Raw genomic sequence first — 15,779 nt, 5'->3', positions numbered from 1 at the left:
AAAGAGAACAGTTAATTGGAACTGGATAAATTTAGCTAGTAATACAAACAAACGTATGTTGCCAAACGGAGATGGAAGGCTCCTCCATGGTCCCTGTGCAGATTGGTGTGTGTGCAGGGTTATTGGCAGCAATGGTGGTGAAATAAATTTCCATATTTCTAGAGGATTTGTAGAGATTAATAAAGGACAGTGCTTGCCTCAGGCTATGCTATGACCATCTGCTCTATTATTTCTCATAATGCTCTCCAGCCTGAATTCTGCAGCTCCTGTGCTAGCTTTCTCTCCAAGCCACATGCCGATGGGGATACCCTGCAGCTGTACGTCATGTCCCAGTCCTGCACAGCTGCAGCTCATCCCCTTCCTGTGCTGTCTCTTCCCTACTCCTCCTGAGCAATTGTAGAAGACCGGGCACCTTTACAACTCAAAGGGATAAGGGGGATTCACAGCCTGGTTCAACATTATAGCAGGCACTTGTGTCACTGAGGCAGAGTGCTGAGTGTCTAATCATTACTTTGCAGTAGCTATTTAAAGCCCAAGGAGTCTCCTCGTGCCCCTGCTTGCCAGCCAGCAGATGCCTCGCAGAGCACAGCTGGGTGCAGCTGCTTTCTCCCTGTCCTTGCGAGGACCAAATGCCCCCGCAGCAGGGCAAGCCACGCCCCCTGATCCAACTCTGAGGCACTCAGGAATTTTCAGGCTCTAAAACATCACTTTTCTCAAGGGATTGTGCTATTTTGATGTCTAAACAGTACATTAATGTTAATTAATGTTTGTAAATAGTGCAACAAGCATCTGTCACTCTGGTGCTCCAACACTCTTTGGATACATCTGCTTAGCTTTAGCCTTTATTTAGCAGTGATCATGCGGTATGTTTGGATTCCTGTAAGATGAGCTCTGACTACACAAACACATGGCTAGGTCTGTTTTGTTGCATGTTACATAGCAGCTCAACAAATGCTTCTAGCACTGCAGGTGAGCAGTAGATGTATTGCCCAGCAGAGATGCAGGCCTGGAGGACAGCTTTGCTGCCTGGGCTGCAGCCAGGAGAGCTGGAGGATGTGGTCACAGGACCTATTTGTTTCCCTTTTTTTCCCCCAAAATTGTATTGCAAATACTGGAGAAGAAAATTGCCTTCCTGGCAGGTTAACGGTATTTGGAGACTCTATCATAGCTTCCTGGTCTGTTTATATGCAGTGCAATTATTTTTATTGCATAGGCACAAAGAATAGATAGGTATGCATAAAACGTGCAATAAATAAAAAATTCAAGGCCAAATTTTTCTTTTATACTAGAACACCAAAAAGATAATGAAAAAGTATAATCCAGTGACAGCAAGATTTGGATTCAGTGAGCACTGAGGTACCTCTGACACCTTGGAGAAACATGTTTTCAGATCACACTGAGCTTCCCTAAGGCTTGGCAGTACTTTGCTCCCTGTGTCTCACTGGTAACATCGATTCACCCTGTTCATGTCGTGATTTCTCCAGGTTTTCTCAAAATCCTGTTGAATGCCTTTGAGAATTCAAATCTGAATCCTTTTCTTCAGACCCGGTAATGAAATAGATACAAGATGTTATCAGCTAAAGCTCTTTCAAGCAACACTTTCAACAAATGTTGAACAGAATGACTTTCCAAACTGAGTTCCGGGATTTAGAATAACCACAAAGCTTTCTTAAAAAAAAAAAAAAAATAAGTGTATGCCCTGAAATAAAACAGAAGGCAGGAAATATATGAATCACAGAAAAAACACCAGCTAGAAAAAAACATGCTCCATTAAAGTCTGAATGAACAGAAGGGCAACAGCTAGCAAACACGAAATAAAGCACGGTGGAGGCAGCCGTGCTGTCTGCGCTCCCCCAAAGCCGTCTGCCAGGAGTGGTGAGCAGTGGTGATGAAGAAAGGTCAAGGATGGGCTGAGTCATCCCCCCTGCACCGGCACTCATCTACCTGCTCTGGTCTTCTCAGTGCTCCTAACACTGTTCTGGGATCAGTCATCACTGGGGAAAACAGCCACAAACCACCACAAAACTGCCACAGAAATCCAAGTATCTGCCAGCAACCATTAAAGTGTGAGGATATGCAGATGAGAGGGAAAAAGAAAGACATGTGGCTCTTACTCACATCAGAGGGAGTATTTCGAGCTGATCTGAAAGCTGCCTGGAGAAGGTCACAGAGTGCTGCAAAAATTAAACTGGGTTTTCAAATCTCAGTTCATATATACACAAGGTAAATGAGAGATTTGCTTTGAAAGCCTGTAGCCCAAGCCCCAGAAGAAGAAAACTTTAGCCCAGCAGTTGGAAATCAGGTGGCTTTTGTCACTGTGTTAAATCATAGCTGTTAGTAGCACGTGTTGGGTGCTCACTTGGGTTATGGGATGGCTCTCTGTCAAGTCATTTATTGCTGTTAGACTGCTGTCAGCTACCGATGTTTTAGTTAATACGCACCAGGAAAACCATAAATTTTTCAGTTCAGTCTGTGAAAGGAGGAGGATTTTGGCAAAGTGCTCAAGAAATAGGTGGAATTTAGAAACTTTTGGTACTGGTATCTATTCAAATATAACTGAAGCTTGGCTGCTTTCCCTTTTGCTGTCTAGTACAGAAGTGAAGTAAGGTAGAAATTTTCTCCTTGCCCTTCTCAGGAGACCCACAGATCAAACAAAGCTGGAGGTGATGCTGCCCAGACAGTCACAGCAAGGGGGAGGCACACTGCCAAGGAGAAAAGGCCATATATAAAAGGTGGGCTTTAGCCTCCTTTTCGTATAGAAAATTAACCTGTTATTTTGCACCCACCACTCTACCCAGGAGTTGTAAATAATCCCTGTTGTGCTGCTTGCCAAGGTTTGGAACAGCAGCCAGCTTCATGGCAGCCAAAGGAGAACAATGTCTATGTAAAGGACACAGGAGTGGAGAGGGACTGGCACCAGCTCCAGGTTACCTGAGGTAGGACACAGCACAAGCACAACGTGCCTCACAGTGCAGCAAAGAGACTGCAGCACATCCTTAGGCAGGTGGCAAAGGACAAAATCAAACTGTCTGCATTCTCCGTCTTCTTCCACCCAAATGCCTCCTCTGGGAGGTGAAGGGAAAGACCCCATCATGTCTCATGTCAGTGAAAGGCACCTGCATCTTCTCAAGGTGGGTGCTCTAAGCTTGGCATTTAGTCCTGGGATAACCCAAGAGCCCCCAGTCTTGAGACTGAATCAGACTCACACTGAGGGGTCTGATCTAACAGAAGATGGTGAAAGCCATGTGGTTGCTTTGGGGCTCTCCTTTTCAGATGAGACAGGGAGGTCCTGGGCTTTCTTTCAGCTGACACTCACTGCCAGCAGACACAGGCCCAGCTTGCCTTCTAGTACTGGGAGAAATAATTTATCTTTTGAAAAGTCTGAGATGATATCCTGTCTTCTTTCACATCAGGTGAAGCTCCAAATGGTTACCTATGGAGTCAAAATAGCACCCTATATGAACTTCTAGAGCTGGATTTACTGGCTAGGAGAGGTGTTATTAGAGAGAGATCAGAGAGCAGAGGAAAGTGCCTATGGCACATTCAAGTGCCTTTGGAGAGGAGCAGCCTGGCTTGGGGATGTTGCTGCTAGTGCTCTGCTAATGGTGCTGTGTGTGTGTGATGCTCGTGGCTCTAACAAGCACTTAAGAAAAACAAGAAAAACGTGATACCAGGGAATTACCTAAAATTTAGATCAGCCATGCAGCTGGTCTGCAGAGGCACCATCCTCAATGTGAAAGCACTAAGTGAACAATAAGGGCTGCGATAATTACCCATGTCAGGCTGCGTCCAGCCACCAGCATGGAAAGCTTTTTCCCTTCCTCAGTCCGAGAGCAAAGAACAGCACACTTATGGTAAACACACACGAAAGAGAAAGAGCATTTGTGTGCCCTGAAAAAATTCCCTAACATCTGGCAACTTCAGGTTTGTCAGCTGTTCAAAATTGCTGCCGTGTTTCTGAATCACAGGCAGTGTAGCTCTGTTTCCTCATACCTGGGCTCACAGAGGCTTTCAGCATGCTCATCAGTGAGCAATGAATTCACCTTCTGCTTCTCTTCAAGCCATTTGACTGCTGTTTAGTCTAATATGGCCAATACTGGGGGTGTGGCAGGTTTTGGGGGATTTCTCTCGCACCCTTCGCAAGAGCAGCTCTGCATGCGGCAGAGAGCATGCAAGGCTCCCCGGGCCAGAGAACAGGAGAGGGTGGAAGAGAAACATGTTGTCCTGTCCAGGTGTTCCCACTCTGCTCTGAATGTTTTATTCAGTAATCTAACCCATCTCATTTATTTTTTTTAAATGTATTTCCAGTTTCAGCTCATTCTGCTGAGCTGCATGTTTACAAACTCTGCCTCTGCTCTGTGTACAAAGAGCAAATCTTCCTGTGTAAAGCTGCCATGCCTCTTCTGTGTCCCCGGATCCCCACCTCCACACCACGCACATTGACAGCCACAATCTGGGGCAGTCTCCCCACCCTTGGACACCCAGCAAGGCTGTCCTAACAGCAGGGGGACCAGTGGGGACAGCAGACGTGGGAGCTCACCAGGTGTTGGGGGGCTGCAAGAGGGGGGCATCTGCAGGAGGAGGGGGAAATTTCTTTTCTACAGACCCCACATGGAGTCCCTGCCCCTTGGAAGGTGGCATTAATATATTCCCTTTGTGTCCTCCTTCTGCACAACCCCCTGATGTTACTTAAGGGCCTGAAGAATCAAACTCCATGATTTTAAATAACGAGTCCACATCCTCACATCTGCTTTACTGGTAATTGGCTCAAAGTGGCAATTTGTCAATATTTTTAAGATAATGAGCTCCTCATTTGCGTTCCAGCCATCTAAACTTCCAGCTACAGAAACACACCACAGCTATTGCACATCAGCTCCTATCTGGGTGCGCTACTTTACGTGGTGGTGCCCCTGCCTCCCACACAAAAGGAGTTCTGCCAATCAGTGGAGAAGTTAATCAACTATCTTTTGAAGCCTGGCTGAGTACAGACACTTTGGATGAAAGATGTTATTTAAATACCAGTTGTCATGATGATGAGAATGATTATGGTTATTTTAGCCATATTAGTAATGCTAAGTAATGGTATTTTTAAAGGTATTGAAATATCTGCACAGAAAGCAACTGAAGACTCTAAATATTGCCTGTTAGAACAGCTGGTCAAAATGTTTTAAGTATTTAGACTGAAAAATGCTTGCTATTCTGTAAGGTTTGTTTTAAAGTTGAAAAGGTCTATAGTTTACCTCAAAACATTGCAGACATCAGTAAAACAAAACTGTTTGCTGTGATTTCTTTAGGATTTTGGCTTCACTTTCATTTTTCAAGAAAAGTTTAAAATAAAGTTTTTAGAATCTCCCACAAAGCCTATGTACCTTTTCAACAGCTTTACTTACCTCCTTGTTAGCCGTCACTAGTGAAGATGTGCAAATGGATGTCTTAGCTAAAAAAGTTTATAAAATTTGGGGGCGGGGGCTTGCTTTCTAAGTCTTTCTCTATATAACCTATTAATATATGTCAAAATGTGTCATTTAGTAATATGGGTGTTTGTCTGACTAACAGCAGGAAAAACAGTTCTGATAGCACTTGAAAGATTTGTCAAACACTTTTTGATAAGAGAGAAAGCCAGAGTTTAGTGCCTCAGTCCCTGGGTGCACAGCGAGCTGATCACCAGCCCAGCCTTCCCCACAGCCCCTGGCCATGAGCAGCACTTCCCCTGCAAATACAGCGACCTGTGCAAGATGCACCTCCTGGTGCAGATCTTGCATATCTTTCCTGCAGACGCATCTTTACGGATGTCTTTTCTTTACCTTGAAGGAGAATCCGTAGCACGTCTGAACAATAACACAAACAAAGCTGTGCCAGGAACTGGCCGAGAACCTAGCTTGTTTTATCAACAATAATCTCATTCCCTTCAAAGTCTTCCTACACTGGTGAGGATTCAGTCAGCTCTCTCCAAAAAGAGCTACCAAGAGAGATTTGTTGCTGCATGGTACCCAGCAGGCTCATGCTCACCCTTTGGCTACTGCAGATAAGCAACAACACTGAAAAAACTTGAAGCAAACATGATTTTCTCTGCTGCTCTGCTCATACCTGTCCAGTGAGATACAGCACAGGTGCAGGATTGATGCTGTGGTGAGAAGGACATCGAGAGATGTCCGAACAAGGCAGAACATCTCTCCATAGATCCAGTTGTCCTGAACTAGCTCGATGGCTCCAAATGGCATCACCAGCACTGACACCAGCAGGTCCGCAAAGGCAAGGGAAACAATGAAATAATTGGTCTTGATTTTCCTGCAAGACAGATAACAAAATGAACAGCTTCAATGAAGCATCCTCTACATGTAGACAGAGAATTCAGCTTGTGGTTGGGTCCAAATTGCTCCATCATATATATGTAGAAAGGTCCTGTCTAACAAATTTCCCACTTTATACATGTATTGTCATGCCTAGCTTGTTCCTGTTTTTTACACCTAAACAACCTGTCTCCCCTGTGTAAACACATTTTCCTGCTCACATGTAAGAGGTAAATAGATACCTGCAGGCCTTTGCCTCTGGCTCAGTCTCACAGCTTGCACTGGAGAGTTTGGTGGCGAGGAGGGGGATTTTATTTTAACTTGTAAATTGACAAAATCCTTCCAGAAAGCACTGAGAAGAATCGAGACCGAAGCTATAATTTTAACTTGAAGAGTACTTTTTAAATCATAACAATAAAATAGAATTAAATCCATTAAAAATCCCACGCAGAATATGAATAGAGGCTGCTGAATATCTCCCTCCGCTCGTGGGGCTGGTCTGACAAATCGCAGGGGGAGCAGCAAGCCTCAAGACAGGAGTTTTGCCTGTGAACCGCCCCAGATTGTTGGGAACATTTGCCAGGCTGCGGTAGAAGGACCTCGAGCTGCATGTTTTACTCAGGGGCTAGTGAGAAAGGGAATTGGAGATGGGATTGAGCACTGCTGCTTTGCTCTGTTTTTCACTGATTTATCTGGTTTTGACACCAAAAGTGCTAAATGTGTAGGGGATGGAGACTGCAATGGTCCCATGGCCACAGGGCAATTCTGAGGGCAGGGACACCGAGACCGAGTTGGCAGCATGACACTGCCCCACAGCTAATGGTGGCACCTCCTTCATGGTCTATGCTCCAAGATTCATGCAAAGGGCTTTCATCTGGGGCCTTGCCCCGTGCCCCCTGGCTAAAGGGGGAGCTGTGGGGGCTGCATGGGCTCACCTGAGTTGCCTGTCCCGGCACACCGCCACCATCACCAGCAGGTTCCCCAGGATGGCCATCAGAATAACCGCTGAGATGAAGGTGAGCAACACAATCTTCTCTGCTATGCTGAAGCCCTCACTTGAACTGGAGAGCACAGAAAAAAAAAAAGGAAAATAAAGAAAATGCACCAGAGTCTGGGGGCTGCCCAGGTTCCTGCAGAGCCGAGGACGCCAAGCACCCACTTGGCCATCACAGCAGCAGCATCCCCAAACAGCCCACCAAGACCTCAGCACTCCTTAACAAAGAGTTTTTCCTATTTACAGAGAAAGCTGAGAGGCTCGTGTTCATCAGCAGAAAGGCTGAATCCTTCTCTTCTCTTCTCTTCTCTTCTCTTCTCTTCTCTTCTCTTCTCTTCTCTTCTCTTCTCTTCTCTTCTCTTCTCTTCTCTTCTCTTCTCTTCTCTTCTCTTCTCTTCTCTTCTCTTCTCTTCTCTTCTCTTCTCTTCTCTTCTCCCTTCCCCTTCCCTTCCCTTCCCTTCCCTTCCCTTCCCTTCCCTTCCCTTCCCTTCCCTTCCCTTCCCTTCCCTTCCCTTCCCTTCCCTTCCCTTCCCTTCCCTTCCCTTCCCTTCCCTTCCCTTCCCTTCCCTTCCCTTCCCTTCCCTTCCCTTCCCTTCCCTTCCCTTCCTCTCCTCTCCTCTCCTCTCCTCTCCTCTCCTCTCCTCTCCTCTCCTCTCCTCTCCTCTCCTCTCCTCTCCTCTCCTCTCCTCTCCTCTCCTCTCCTCTCCTCTCCTCTCCTCTCCTCTCCTCTCCTCTCCTCTTCTTTTCTCTTTGCTGTTTTACTTAGAAACTGTTCTAGATTTAGGGAAATTAAAACAACTGTTGGAAAAGGAAGTGCCAAACTTCCCTCTATCTTGACATCGATAATTTCTTTCAGCTAGTGAAAAGGCAAGGCATGGCAAGGCAAGGCAAGGAAAGGAAAGAAGGAAGGATAACATGCAGACACAATGTTAGATATATCTTAAATCTGTATTTCTACAAATATCTTGTTAAACGTTCTTTTTTGTTTGGTTTGGTTTGTTGTTTGTTTGTTTATTTGTTTAATTTATTTTTTTTTGAGTCTGCAAAAGAGGAGGGTAATACATAATGTGCAATGGATAGCATTCATAAAACTGTGTTTCTTACCAAATTTTTGAGCCACTTTTCTTTTTAGGCTATTTCTAATTATTTATCCAGAACAAAAGGCATCCCAAACCTCCTCCTGCCTGTGTCACTTTCCACAGTACATCAGAGTGGTGAGAACAAGTGTTTGTTCATAGCATCAGGTGTGGCTAGAAATAAACCAGCATTAGGAGCAGCATTCGGCACTAATTCTGCAGGGAGATTCCTTCACCGTGCACAGAGCTGGCACTTGGCACCCAGGATTAGTGCTGTGAGATTGTTCACATCATTGAAAAGTTGAACTGTTATTCTGTTTTAGTTTGACTTCCTCTGGGGTCATGTTTTATTTACTAAATCCAGTCCAGGCTTTTACACTTTATCTTTCTGAATTCTCCTGATTTTGGCAAAGCTCAAAAAGATTAGAGGCTCTGCTGCAGTCCCATCTCCAGTGCCTGTGCCATCTTAATAGGCGTCTCATGACCGACTTCAGCTCATGCCTGCACTGCAGAGCACCCCTTTAATCACAATTTCTGCTTTTGTCCCTGGTGCCACCTTCAGTCTGACTTTTTTTTGCCCACTGCCAGTTGCACTGTTGGGTCAGATCACAGCCTGTTGAGCCTAGACTCATCATATGCAGCATGAACACCATCTTAGAAATTCATGAGTTATAAGGTTTTACAAGGAAATGCATTTGGGTATAGATTCATCCAGAACGGTGAGAATGTTTATGAGCAAATAAGAAAGAAGAAAGGAGATGCCCTGGCCTCACACTAGCCTCATGGAAACACAAAACATCAGGCAGACCTATGCAGGATAGAAAACAAGTTCAATTATCCAGCTATAATGAGAAAGAGGTCTGACACAACTGCATTGCCTAACTTCAGAAATGTACATTCATATGCCAAGAAGTGCTTTCTCCCCCGTGAGAGCACACATAGCTTTTAATTCAGGATAATCTCATGAATTAAAACCAGAAGCTTAAAAGAGGTCATAGAGCATGGACAGATGCTCTACTCTGCGCTGGTGCGGCCTCACCTCGAGTACTGTGTGCAGTTCTGGGCACCACAGTATAAAAAGGACATGAAACTGTTGGAAAGTGTCCAGAGGAGGGCTACGAAGATGGTGAAAGGCCTGGAGGGGAAGACGTACGAGGAACGGCTGAGGTCACTGGGCCTGTTCAGCCTGGAGAAGGGGAGGCTGAGGGGAGACCTCATCACAGTCTACAACTTCCTCGTAAGGGGGTGTCGAGAGGCAGGAGACCTTTTCTCCATTAACACTAGTGACAGGACCCGCGGGAACGGGGTTAAGCTGAGGCAGGGGAAATTTAGGCTGGACGTCAGGAGGGGGTTCTTCACAGAGAGGGTGGTTGCACACTGGAACAGGCTCCCCAGGGAAGTGGTCACTGCACCGAGCCTGTCTGAATTTAAGAAGAGATTGGACTGTGCACTTAGTCACATGGTCTGAACTTTTGGGTAGACCTGTGCGGTGTCAAGAGTTGGACTTGATGATCCTTAAGGGTCCCTTCCAACTCAGGATATTCTATGATTCTATTCTATGGGTGTATCCCACTTCCCTGCAGAGCTTTCAGGCAAAAAGTCCCTGAGTGCTGCCAGCCTTGTGTCCTTCTGGATGTTCCTGGGGTACCAGTTACACCCAGGTAGAGGTGGCTTGGAGCGAAGAGAACCCAGTAAGGCAGTGGGTTTTGTCTTGTGTTAGGTGAATGGTCCTGGCCCAGATGGTAAATGTGAGGCAAAGGCATGGCTGCTTCTTTTGCCCTAATGTTTTTTGGTGCTAATGTCAGTGAATCCAGTCCTGCTTAATGGAGGAAGGTTGCCAGGGTGGTGTAGACAGGGTCAGACGCAGTCATGGATCTGCATTCAGCAAGACACTTATTTTTGTGCAAGGCAATTACAGATGCTAAGACAGAAGAAAGGAAAAGTCAAGAGCAGGTTTTACTCAGCATCTGAGAGTTTACATTTAATTAGGGAGAGCTGTCTCCTGGACTTATCACAACTTCAGTGAGGGTAATTAAGGCTCCAGGAGGCCTCCTGGGCAGCTAGCAGCTCTGGGCAAATGCTGGTGCATTCAGAAATGGTGACAAGGCTCTGTCAGAACTAAGTGTGGATTTCCCAGCTTTTGCTGGATATGTTGCTTCCCACTGCCCTAGGTCATTAATTCTTGGACAACTCTTGAAATGAGTGGGTTTTGTGTCTGCAGTTCTTATAATTACACTCAGTTGTTGCCTGCAATTTGCCTACATTGATCCAGTCCGCCTCCTCCCATCTGATGGAAGAAAATTCCCATCTGCCAAAAGGATCTGCCTCATCCATCATTCCATCCCTGACGGTGGCCTGTAGGAAAAGAAATGCCTACGTGCATATAGTGGTACCTCCCTCGCGTGCTCTCTCGTGCTGCAAAGGTCACAGCAGTTTGTGCTAAAAAGCCCTAGGTGAGATTCTCTGGTCTGTCTTTTAAACTCTCAGAACAGCAAATACTGCCTCTGGGCAGCTTTTCTCCACCTAGTAGTAAGATGCTAGATGTAAAATCAAGTACATGCATGGCATCAGTTTCCGTTCCTTCTGTCACCAATGACTGCCCTAAATTGCATATATAGATGCTTTCCTCAAAACTAAAGGTAATTGATATCCAGGTCCTTATTCCAACACCCAGATCCCAAGGCACTCCGCAAAACTGGTCACTAGCCACATGACGGCTCCTAGGAAAGGACACCATTCTTTCCCCAGCGAGAATTCACTCCCCCATCCGTCCATTTCCATCTGATCTGAAATCTCTCCTTTCCCCAGAATCAATGTCTGGTGTTGAAGATTTGGGGAGGCAGGGAGGTTGGGGTGCCACAAGAGGGACGTGCACAGCAGCGACATGCTTTGGATAAGGCCCAGCAGGATGCCCAAGGCAATTCTCCTCTGCTGGAGGCACAGACAGCTCTGGGCCTGCCACCTCCCTCCTCGTGCAGACAGATGTTGTACTGCTGGGGAAGAGCAGGCACAAGCCAGCATCGGTACTGTGAGCACAACCACCAGAGCCTTCATTAATAATGTTCAGCAGAAGGCTCCACAAAAATTAGAGGGATGAGGAAAAGAAGAGACTTCAAAGGTCAGGTCTCTGCCTGCTAACTGTGTACAGGGCAGGATGAAAAGCTGGCGAACAATGGGGACACCGGGATCAAAGGCACCTTCATGGAGCTGTAATTGTACCTTTCTAAACAGAGCCCTCACAATGGGCTGACTTCACTCCGTGGCTGTGAAACAAAACGTCACACCACACTGAATACCTCCCTACAAAAGGTGTTCCTTTTCCTCCACAGCAGCACACAAATGCTGGCAGAGCGGTGGAGAGGAGGAGGATGGTTCTGTTTATACAGAGCCAGGCAGACAGATTCGTATTTTGTCTTATCTAGCTTTGCTCATCCATCTGCTCTTCCTAAACAGTTCCCATCTCTGGATTATTTGAGCACCTTGCATCTCCCCAGATTCTGCAGAGGGTACAGATGGGGAGAGCCAACTCCATCGTCCCAGGACCTGCCAGTGTGGGTTCAGCTGGCCTTTGTCCACCCCTCTGAGCAGTGCCTTGTGAGGGGAGCTGGTGATTGAGCCTGCTGGATCATGTTTTAGGGATCCCTGGGGTTTGAGGGTGCACCGAGGCTGCCTGCATCACTGTCATTCATCATCCCCCACGCCTGCACCATTTGCACCAGTCTGGCTACAGCGCAGGGCCCTGAACAAAGGCAGGAGGCCAGAAACATGTCCTGACACATGTCTGCGGGGCATTTGCTCTGACGACAGTTTCCAAAGTGTTTGGGAGATCTCTACAACGAGTATTGCTCTCATGCCCCCTTGTACTGATCCTCTGGGGAACATTAGACATAGACATCACCAGGGGTGCAAGAAGGACGTTCATCTGGGATATGTTTCTGCTCATCTGCTTTTTGAATAATCTGTCATCAAGTAGGAATATTTGTTAATTATTCAGTCTCGGTAATTCAAAGCTGTTAATAATGGAAGAAGTGGATATTGTTGTAAATTAAAATCAATGGTTTGCATAACATCTTTGATCAAATCTGAGTGCTCTGGCTTCCAAGCATGCTTCCCTGTTTAATAAAACAGAGATTGATGGGTTTGCTGTTACAAGGAAATGAGATTCAGACAAAATGATTGTTGGTTAGTAGGAATATAGAAATCACTTAAGGAAAAAGGTGAAATACTGATGTGGAATGAATGCTTTAAATCCACGTGAATATATTTAAAAGGCTCTTCTGTGTAGTCATTAATGTTTTTTTAAAAAGTGTAATTACTTTTTTTTTTTCAAGCTCAATTTCTACTTTCCTGTAAACACCCCACCTTCTCTATCTGACCTCTAGTGCTTTTGCATATTGTATGCAGCAATTAAACCACAGATTGGTCATGCTGGTAAGACTGCATATATTGCTCCTCTAGTTTTCATTACAAATCACTGCCTGACCTCCCTGCAACTGCAGCGGGACAAAGTCACCAATAAACTGCTGAGAGCACCTTGGGCTTCTCACAGACACTGCTGTGGGTGTCAGAGAGAGAAAGGGAATGGGAGAGATGGAAAACAGGGCAAAGGTAGAATAAACAGGATTTCTCTTTTGGGGGCAGAGGAGTGCAGCTGAAGCCCAGGGGGCATGGAGAACCATTTCCTAACTGGCAGGGAATAACTCTGCCTGCCGAGGTGACCTGCAGCATCTCCTGGAGGCAGCCAGGGACCTCCTGAGCACTTCAAAGCAAGGTGCATGTGTAATTCTCACTGATGAGGATTAAGAGCTCAGAGCAGTGAGTTTTACCAGGTGAACCTAGAACAGAGCTTCCTCCTTTATTTACAGGGGCCTTAGGGAAAATGGGGAATACGCAGGGGAGTCAGACTGCTTACTCTTCACCCAAGCCATGGCTTTTCACTCTGTAACTCCAGGTTACATGATATTTCATGCAGGTCTGTAACTGCAAATAAGCTGTTATTTGCCTCTCCTCCTCTCTACTCCCCTGATTATTCCTAGGCATAAAATCAGAGGCTGTGTTAAACACTTAAAAATGAAGATATGTTATTATATGAGTAAACCTAACAATGCATGTCTTAGTATGGAAACATGACAATAGGGAAGATATTATTTGATCTATGGCTTTCCAGCTGTTACCATATTCTATTCTACTACCACCTAAAAATATTAATCAGAAGTCAGCATTAACATAGAAGCATATAATTTCTTACAATGTATTCAAATGTTTCACTGCCTTTGCTTCAGGCTGTGCAGATGGCAAGACCACTCCTAACAGATTCAAATCAATTATGTACTTTTCCTTCTGTTTTAGAAACAGATTGAAATTAATTAAAGTATTGACGAGCCACAAATAAGCAGTATTCCACATATTAAAATAACTCAGTCATGTGATTAGTTTATTTGAGTGGTTCTTTTTTTTTTTTTCTTTTTTTTTTTTTCTTTAACCAAATACATTGCAGCAGTGGGGTGGGTAGGAAAGGATAATGTTTGTTTGTTTATTTGTTTTTTTCCTTTTGTGCTGCTTTGAACCTCAAAAAAGTTGTGCAAACCAACTCACTTTCACCGATGGTGTGGGATTTAAAAAGCACCGATTTACTGTGAACAGCAGCAGCTCAGGTAGGGCCACAAACTATGCAACAAGGATTTCAGGTCACCTCCCGGACAAAGCCATTGAGAATGTCACTGAGCCTGCACCTCTGCTCCACATGTCTCCTGCAGGCTGAATGCTAGAGTGTTTCAGAGAATTAAGTGTCTTAAATAGCTGATAATACTGATTAAAATCAATTGTCAAGATGAAGCAAAGAAGACAGGCTATTTAAATGTTTTAAAAATTGCTGTGTGGGGGCTGTGCAGTCAATCAGGTACGTGCTAGGAGCTCTCCCATTCAGGCAGCAGGTGTGTGCTGGAGCTGCCAGACACTGCGGGACCCTGGCAGGCATCAAGCAACACCATAGCAGTGGCTCCAGCCCCACACACATCGCAGGGTCTGAGCCTGCCTGGGTTTGGGCTGATCATCAAGGCACAGGAGGCTCCAACTACTGACCCCATAGAAACGAGCTTCCTGCTGGCCCGTGCAGTCTCCTTAGTTTCCACCAGCAGAAGTTCCTGCCTTTTCTGGAGGACATGATTCTGAAAAACGTGATCCCTTGTTACGATCTGCAAACAGACGGAGATCTAAGACCCTGAGAGCACAAGCATCTTGCAAAGTTAATGGGAGAAGTGTGCTGAGCCAGGGAATAAAACCCAACCTGGTGAGTCTCAGGGCACTGCCTACACCTCCTGGCTTCCCCCCCTGCAGGAGAGCTTGCTGGCACCCAGTAGCCATGTCCGTCCCTACTTCTCATCAAACGGAGGATGAAGAGCCAGGCTCTGCTCTTTCCCAATCAGCAGATCAGGCATTACATAAGTTACACCCACGTAGGAAAGGATATTGCTGCAAGGATGATGCATGTAAGTACAATCCTTAAAAACCATTAGACTGTCACCTAAAATATAAGTTAAAATTAACTTATTAAATTAGCATTAGGTTAAGATCGTGGTGTTTACATGAAGGAAAGGCAGCTGCTAGCTGCTCCTATTGCTCCATTTGTTATCCATTTACAAATACCATAGGAGATCCCTTGTGCAAAGCACTGCACAAACACAAGCAATCACCAGACCTTGCACTGTGTTTCGTTCAGTACCTTTTATTTCCAGGTTTTCACATTTGACTCCCAGTGCTCCCTTCACATGCCAAATACTGCCCTTTTATCTTTACATGCACATAATAATGCTTTTTGGATATGCAGGGTCTACTTATCTCAGTGAGGTTACCGAATACTGCTATGAGAAAGCAAGCCTGGTTTAGGCACAGGCAAGAATTTAGGCACAGTACAAAGTGCAGCAGAGATGTTGTAACAATCATTTCTCCTTTGGGAATGATGAATAAAACCAAAGATCAAACATGCCTTTAATCAGAAATTTCTTGATCAGTTCCTAACTAGAATTGCTCCTCAGATGTATGTTCAGTGCCTCTACCAAGCTACATGTGTCAGTTTAATAAAGAACATAAATAAACCTGACTTTTGGCATGTTGTCTATCTTAATAACATGATTATTCTCTATTTTCCAGATAAGTGGCTTTTGCCTATTCCTTGTCATATGGAAGTTGCAAACAGAGCAAGCTGAGTGTTCAAATGACAAATACAGCATAGCTATGCTCAGGGGACCTGATTCAGTGAAACACTTTATTTTTCCAGTACTTTCAAGAAAGAGTGTTTGTAATTCTGTTACTGTGTAAAATAGTTTTAATTTTACAGAGACATAAACAGTATTACCATTATTTCTATTGCATATGTGAGTATCTCAAGCTTTAGTTTCAGTAGTTTAGAAACAAGGAGTA

General features: G+C 45.1%; 1 protein-coding gene across 1 annotated transcript in view; it reads right to left on the bottom strand.

Moving 5' to 3' along the window:
* The window catches only part of HTR4 (5-hydroxytryptamine receptor 4), a gene marked incomplete at both ends in the record, with an annotated part of 122,412 nt that overhangs the window by 57,480 nt on the left and 49,153 nt on the right, over positions 1–15,779 (bottom strand). The window contains 2 exon segments of the mRNA XM_084295407.1: positions 6,088–6,288; positions 7,226–7,351. Of these exon segments, the coding sequence (XP_084151533.1) occupies positions 6,088–6,288; positions 7,226–7,351 (327 nt within the window).

Source organism: Netta rufina (assembly GCF_964035555.1).
Source record: "Netta rufina genome assembly, chromosome: 14".
Taxonomy (NCBI): Eukaryota; Metazoa; Chordata; class Aves; order Anseriformes; family Anatidae; genus Netta; species Netta rufina.
The sequence above is the reverse complement of the archived record's forward strand: the minus strand, read 5'-3'. Positions and strand labels throughout refer to the sequence as shown.